Source organism: Meleagris gallopavo, chromosome 14 (genome assembly GCF_000146605.3).
Source record: "Meleagris gallopavo isolate NT-WF06-2002-E0010 breed Aviagen turkey brand Nicholas breeding stock chromosome 14, Turkey_5.1, whole genome shotgun sequence".
NCBI lineage: Eukaryota > Metazoa > Chordata > Aves > Galliformes > Phasianidae > Meleagris > Meleagris gallopavo.
In genome coordinates, this window is record NC_015024.2 from 19,516,082 (window position 1) to 19,524,308 (window position 8,227).

Below are 8,227 nucleotides of genomic sequence, written 5' to 3' on the forward strand. Positions count from 1 at the left end.
ATCCGGACCCGGTGCGGGGGTTTTGCCCAGATTGAAGAGCACCCCTGCGAGCCAGCAGCACCTGCCGCTGAAGCATTTATCTAGGAGCAGTGGAGCCCTAGTCCGTCTCTCACATAGGAACCGTGCTTGCTCAGAGAAGTTTCAGACGGCACCGGGCGGTTGTCTTTTTCTCCTCTCCCATAGAACAGCTTCCGGCTCAATGAAGTTAACAGTCATGCTGTGTCTGGGCACTTCTCCCTGGTAAGCAGTGGTAACCCCCAAAAAAGGTTGGATTGCTCCTCTACTCTCAATAAGAGCTTGATATAGTCCTGCTGCCCTTCCTATTGGTGCCGTCATTGCTCACACAAGAAAGTATAATATTCCAAATTTCCCTCCTCTGATAGAGAAACCCCAGGACGACTGGAGTTTTCTTCCCTTGTCAGGTAGGAGCCCTTCCCCCACAGGTTGGGATGGATGCTTGGGGCCATCCCTGAGCCGTGTATGCCAGCAAAGTATGCCTGGCTGGAGTGCCCAGGCTGTTGTGTGCGTGAACTTCTTGCATTGACTTCTTGCATTCCACAAAAATCAAGACTACTGCTAACACTATTTTAAATGCTGTTAACTTTACAAAGTACCTAATAACTAATGTCATTCAGCTAGCAGATGTTCTATAGTATAGCCAAAGTTCTTGAGGGCTTGAGACTGGTATTCAGGGATGACTGGTTCTGATGTCTAGGGGATCCTGGTTGTATTGCTATACCAGTCACTCGTGGAGTTCCCCAGGGCTCCATTTTGGGGCCAGTTTTCTTTAACATTTTCATGAATGACTTGGATGTAGGAGAGTAAGCTGTTTTGAGCAATTTGCTGACTACTAAATTAGAAGGGGCCGTTGTCTCTGTTGAAGGTGGGGAGGCCTTGCAGAAAGCTCTAGACAAATTAAAGAACTGGGCAATCACCAACTGCATGAAGTTTAACAAGAGCAAACACCAGATTCTGTACCTGGGAAGGGGCAACCCTGGCTATACATACATACAATCTGAGGGATGGGATGCTGGAGAGCAGCCCCACTGAAAGCGATTTGGGGGTTTTGCTCAAAAACAAGCTGAACGTGAGTCAGCAGTGTGGCCAGTCAGCCAGGAGGGCCAGCCATATCCTGGGGTGCATTGAGCACAGCATTGTTAGCTGGTTGAGGGATGCAGTTGTCTTGCTCTGCATTGCACTGGTGCAGCCTCACCTCAACACTGTGCCATTTTGGGTGCCACAGTACAAAAAGGACATAAAATCCATAAAGTTATTAGAGTGTCCAAAGGAGGGCTACAAGGATGGTGCAGGGTCTAGAGGGGAAGATATTTGAGGAGTGGCTGAAGTCCCTCTGTTTGTTCAGCCCAGAGAGGATACTGAAGAGAGGCCTATGGCTTCCTGACGAGAGGGAGCAGAGAGAGACATTGATCTCTTCTCTCTGCTTACACCGATAGAGCCAAAGGAAACAGCATGGAGCTGTGGCAGAGGAGGGTCGGGCTGAATAACAGGAAAACATTCTTCACCGAGAGGGTGTTTGGGTGCTGCCACAGCCTCCCCAGGGAAGTGGTCATGACACCAAGCTTGCCAGAGTTCAAGAAGTGCTGGACAGTGCTCTCAGACATATGGATCTGATTTTTGGGTAGTCCTGCATGGAGTCAGGAGTTATATTCTATGATTCTTATGGATCCCTTCTAACTCAGGATATTCTATAATTCTATCACTTCTAAGCAAGCATTTGAAATCCCATATGGTTTTGGATGTACATAAAATCACAGTAGGAACCCTTTTATTTTGTCTTCGAGTTAGAAAAGGAGATGGACGTGCCTGTGTCTTTATGCCTTCATAGTGTAGCATGCCTTGTTGCACGTCCAGGTGCGTGGAATGAAATGGATTTTCCTGGCTCGCTTATGGCCAGCAGTTATATGATTTTCCCCCACCTTCATGTTTTGGTCCCTCATTTATTCCTGCTACCTGCAGCTTTGATGCCTGTATCGCTCAACACAAGTATCTTATGTCAACAAAAAGTATTATCTGAAGCAGCTTTCAGGAATACAGTTCTATGTTGTTGCAACGTATGAGAAAAAGTTCATATGAAATAATGGAAAAGAAACCACAAGTAGAAAAAAAAAAAATCACAATACAGATGATTTGAAAAAATTGCCTTAAAGTATGTTTTCCAGGAGAACAGCTTTTCAGCTATATATGTAAAAAATAATAATGCACTGGGAGAGGGGGCAGCAGGAAGAAAAGAAAACGTGTTTATAGAAAAACGAAGAATGTGAGCCATAGAATTTTAGGGATTCTCCTGAGAACTTGAAAAACAGTCTAAGTAATAAAGTTTTCTCATATCTGGAGCTAGATCATAATGGATAAATGTTGGTTAGGTATTAATAGCAAAACAGAGCCTTTGGGAGAAAAAAAATAAGCAAATAAACCATGTGGTCTTATAGTTCTTGTACTGTTTTTAATATGCTTCACTCAAAATCCTTTTTTGGTCTGCTACAGGACAAAGAATGAAGATGCTTTTTTAGTTCGTGATGTGAACTACCACTGCTCCATTTCCTGGAGCAATAAATTACATTTTTTTCCTCACTCCTGAGCTGAGACTTAATGACAAGGAGGCAACTCCTGCTTCTGGCATTACGTCAGTAGCTGAGAGCAAGCATTGCCAATTGTTAGTTCTGTGACACAGCTCTTGGAAGAGCTGAGTGCTTCTCACAAGTTGCTGTCTGTCCTCAAATCTGACTTCTTCCACAGAGGACAGGGTGCCTGGGTACATTCAGGAGTCACTGACTCCTCTCTCTCAATCAGATCTGATTCATTTGAACTTTGAATTGGTTTGTGTTGGTTAAAAATGCAACATGTACTCTGCTAAGAGACACTGCAATGTACACCAAGAAATGTATTCTTGAGCAGTTCAGAGTAATTTTGGACACCAAGAACTATGCTTGATGGGCAACTAAGCTACAGTTTGGGCACAAAAGAGATAAAGAAACAGACACCTATGCAGTGATCACTATCTTTAAAAGAAACCTAAAGTACATTTACTAAGCAAAAGGCTTATGTTCTCTTTATTGTCAGTCTAGAAGACAATTCAAAGTGTAATTTCTTATACTAACATGATGAAAATCATTAGGACCTCTACACCTAAATGCAGATAACAACCATATAACATCTGCTTGAAAGTTGCCATTTTATCCTCTGTCTTAAAAAATAATGGGAAAGATGAACACATCCATTTCCATTATTCAAATAGTGAAACAAATGAAATATCTTTTTAAAAATAATTCTGATTTTTAATAAAGACTTTACAAAGTATTTCCTTCAAAATATAATACAAATATCTATTTAATTTTTGATGATTTGTTAAACTTTGGTGAACTGTATGCTTCCAGGTCCCGATCCAGTAGGTCATTTAAGTATGTGCTTAAATCTGTGCAAGTGGTTAATCCATTTTAAGCAGTGCTACTCCATATACTTATGTGCTAAAGTATATCAGAGCAATCTAGCATGTTAGAATCTTATTTTTTAATCACTGAAACATAAACCAGCACTCTACTTGCAATCTTAATGAAGCTCTAGAGACTCTGTCTATCATACTACACTACCTATGCATCCTAATTATTATTTTTCAGCCTTTTTATGTTATCACATAGAGATGTTCTTCAAGATGAAGTCTACTACTTTATTATAAGCAGTATTTCTGAGCATTTTTCATCATCCTTCACTCTGCTGTCTCTTCTTTGTAAGGGCCTGTATTTACTGTTTTGGTGACAGAGGCCTTATTAAAAGAAAAACTTCTGGCATCATACTATGAATGCTGCACTGGGAGGAGAGGGAGTTGCCCTGCAAATTGCACTGAACTAAGCCTCCAACTTTCTTCCAGGTACAATTTCAGAATCAGATATCATTTTACAAATCTTTATATTAATCTGGTATTAGTTGCCTGAGAAGTCACAAGTTTGTGTGTTATTTTGATATTTCCCCATGTATTTTAGCAGGTACTGTAGCACCTGGGAAACTGTGGGACAGGAAGAGGCAATGCTCATCACCACTGATGATCTGGCAAAGCCCAAATCATAGATACAATAGATTTTGAAGGATGGTTGATGTACAGATCCCTTAATAATGCTTTAGGGAAGGATAGTAGATAGAGTTTCTCAACTGCCCAGATACATAGTTCTCAAATCTTTGCTCTGTTTTTATTTGTTTTACCCATGCAAAGCTTCCTTTGACTTAACTTAGCTTGAGAAGGGATGTATCCACAAACACGTCTATCTTTAATCAATACACCTGTTGATCATGCAGTCAAAAGCACATGGTGCCCATATTTGCAATACACAGAGCTCATGAGCTCCACAGACAACAAAGAGAAAAGAAGCTAAAAATACACTTGCATGGATTTACCTACTACAGTCGGCCTTGTTTGCATCTGGTATTTCAACCCTTTTGTGATGCTGTTACGTAAAGCACCAGGGGAAATAACATCACAGAGAATCAAACAGTGGGCTGGGAGCTGAAGGACTGCAGATGGCTGAGTCAGGCATCACATGAAGTGAGACTGATATGTAAGTCAGGATGTTTTGCAGGTGTAAAACTGATGTCAATGAAAGAAAATTGGGCACCGAGTCCAAAAGGCTGAGTCTTGGCACAAAGAATGTCAACATGAGTTCTAGCTTCAGTGAAGCCAGAACTGAGTTTCACTCCTGGAGGTCAGCAAACACTCACTAAATTCTATTTGGAAAACAAAACAAAAAACAGCTGAAGAAATTATGACCGGTTTCCTGCGTTTGATGGGACCATGCATTTAACACCCCCAAAGCATGCACGTCTCCCTCAGCAATGAATCAAGAGAAAAAGTTAATGGGAACAATGACTACTGCTACCTCAGAGCATTGTTCTGAAAGACAACAATTAACGATATGCCACATTTTTATCAGGGCCATATTCTGAGTGCAGTGTGGCATGTGAGAGGTGCATAAATGGATGAAGCCAAACACCCATTTCCTCTTACTATTTATTCGTATTTACTTTAGTCTCACTCCAAGATCTGTCTTGCTCCAGGCCCCTTGTACCTAAAGCCCCCACCCCACCTCTGCAGCCCACTTATCACTGGGTCCTTTTTGGCTACAAAACCCAGCCAGCATTAATTAGCGAAGCCACTGACCCAAAGCAGGGCTAGCAGCTGCGTTCTCCATTTCCTGTCCAGGCATCTGCTGCCTTGATTGGAGGAAAATAGTTATTAAACCTTCTTCAAAACAGGAAACTTCTCTTGTCCCTGCTTCCTGAGGTACAGGAACAGTCTCCACAGCAACCCCTGGACAAAGAGAGGTCCTATTAACCACTGGGGTGCCATAACAGTATAGTGGGATGTTATATTTCAAGCCATAATCCTACCCTAAAGGCTTGAATGCACCTCTCTGCACACCATTGCTCCCACTATACCTACACCCACACCATTGCTTCCTTAAACAGTCTGGAAGTTAATTAGCAGATGATAATCCTATCCACTGGAAGCTTTTGTAAACGCTTCTCATTCTGAGTAAATTTTGATCCTGTGTCAGTATCAGAAAATTATTTCAGAGGCTGCTGTCTTTCCATCTTCTTGGAAGGGTGACTGAGAATTTCAACACTGTCACATCCACAGGTGTTATGCAGGGTCTATCTTAACATTATGCAATCTTTTTTTAAAAACAAACACACACATCTTGTGCTTTGCTCATTAAGTGTCTTTGTTCTTACGATCAGGCCTCCTTGAGAAGCCTAATGCGGAGATTTCAGAAGGTCATTTGTAGGACAGCATTGAAACATCGTAGTCCTGGAGAAGATCACACACACTTACATATGTGTGAAGGACCACTGCTAGAGGAGCCTTGTTGAAATGAACATTAACTTCAGCAAATTCAGCTTTAAAGTTCAAATCTGTTGGGCTCTTTTAAAAGCATGTACAAGTCATCTGTAACTAACAGGATTAAAATGCACCTCACAGAATAAAAACAAGTGTGATAGCTGAGAATTAGAAACAGTGATAACTCCTTGTTCTTATTTTTGGTTTTGGACACAAATTCTATCTCCAAAGTACCTTTTCACAGCAAATTCAAAGCCACAGAAATGTCCCTCTCTGCTTCACCCATAAAACCAATCCATTTGGATATGAGTATTTTTTTCCACTGTTCAGGCTTTAAGGAAAAAAAAGAAAAGTAGAATACAGTGACATTCAGGAGTTATCACTTCCTCTGCATTCCGCTCCTTTCTCACTAGTTACTGAAAGTAGACTGCTGAATGGGAGAATTCCTTGTACTGTTATTTCCCCACCAGCAAGCTATTCTGTCAATTCCAGAATGGCTGCCTTCAAAACCTAGGCTAATTATTCATTAAATGTCTGTATGGACAACGATCTGCCATGTTGCTGACCTCAGAGAGAAGCTGTTACAAAATCATAGAATTATAGAATTACTCAGGTTGGAAGGGACCTCAGGGATCATCAACTCCAACCGCAGCCCAACCATAGTACCCTAACTCTAACAACCCTCTGCTAAATCTTATCTCCGAGCACGACATCCAAATGGCTCTTAAACACATCCAGGGACGGTGACTCAACCACCTCCCTGGGGAGCCTATTCCAATGTTTAACCACCTTTTCTGTAAAGAAGTGTTTCCTAATGTCCAACCTAAACTTATCTTGGCGCAACTTGAGGCTGTTTCCCCTCGTCTTGTCACCTGTCACCAGTGAGAAGAGACCAACCCCACTCTCACTGTAAGCACCTTTCAGATACTGGAAAAGAGTAATAAGGTCTCCCCTCAGCCGCCTCTTCCCCAGACTAAATAGCCCCAATTCCCTCAGCCTCTCCTTATAGGGCTGGTTTTCCAAGCCCTTCACTAGCCTCTTGTCCTTCTCTGGACCTGCTCCAGTACCTCCACGTCCTTTCTGTACTGAGTGCCCAAAACTGAACACAGCACTCGAAGTGAGGCCTCACTAGTGCTGAGTACAGGGCAGGATGACTTCCCTGGTCCTGCTCATCACACCATTCCTGACATAAGCCAGGATGCCATTGGCCTTCTTGGCCACCTGGGCACACTGCTGGCTCATGTTCAGCCGACTGTGCATCAGAACACCAAGGTCCCTTTCCATCAGGCAGCTTTCCAGCCACACCTCCCCAAGCCTGTAGGGTTGCGTGGACCCGACACTTGGCCCTATTGAAACTCATGCCGTTAACCTTGGCCCATCGATCCAGTCTGTCCAGGTCCCTTTGCAGTGCCCTTCTCCCCTCTGGCTGATCAACACTCCCTCCCAGCTTGGTGTTGTCTGCAAACTCACTGAGAGTGCACTCAATCCCCTCATCAAGGTCATCAATGAAGATGTTAAACAGAAGTGGCCCAAGTACTCAGCCTTGGCGGACTCTGCTCGTGACCGGCCACCAACTAGATCCAACTCCATTGACCACGACTCTTTGGGCCCGGCCATCTAGTCAGCGCTTCACCCAGCAGAGCGTACACCCATTCAGACCATGGGCAGCCAGCTTCTCCACGAGAATATTATGGGGGACAGCATCAAAGGCCTTACTGAAGTCCACGTAGACCACATCAACAGCCCGACCCTCATCCACTAAGCGAGTCACCTTGTCATAGAACGAAATCAGGTTTGTCAGACAGGATCTACCATTTGTAAACCCGTGCTGACTGGGCCTGATCCCCTGGTTGACCTTTAATTGGTCCGTGATGGTTCCCAAGATTATTTGTTCCATAACCTTCCCAGGCACCGACGTGAGACTGATAGGCCTGTAGCTACAAGGATTGTCTTTCCAGCCCTTTTTGAAGATGGGCGTCACATTTGCCAGTTTCCAATCCACCGGGACATCCCTGGATAGCCAGGACTGCCAAAAAATGATGGACAGTGGCTTGGCAATCACATCTGCCAACTCCCTCAGCACTCTAGGGTGCAATCCATCTACTCCCATGGACTTGTAAGCATCCAGCTTTTGCAGCAGGTCCAAAACTATCTCATCATGGATCATGAAGCTATGTACATTTATGTCCTATGTACAGCTTATGTCTGCTATTCTGACCTGAACGCCTTTGCCAGTAGTGAGTAGAGAAGCCTTGTAGCAGAAGAGTCTCTAATTAAACTTCCTGTAATTTTCATATACACAGAAGCAAACAAAATAAAAAGATACATATATTTTAAAAGGAAAGGCAAAGCCTATTGAGACAGGCAATTTATTTTGTT

General features: G+C 43.2%; 1 protein-coding gene across 1 annotated transcript in view; it reads right to left on the reverse strand.

Moving 5' to 3' along the window:
* The window catches only part of FGD5 (FYVE, RhoGEF and PH domain containing 5), a 103,010-nt gene extending 94,995 nt beyond the window's left edge, over positions 1-8,015 (reverse strand). The window contains 1 exon segment of the mRNA XM_031555518.1: positions 7,661-8,015. Within this exon segment, the coding sequence (XP_031411378.1) occupies positions 7,661-8,015 (355 nt within the window).
* Positions 8,016-8,227: the final 212 nt, after the last annotated feature.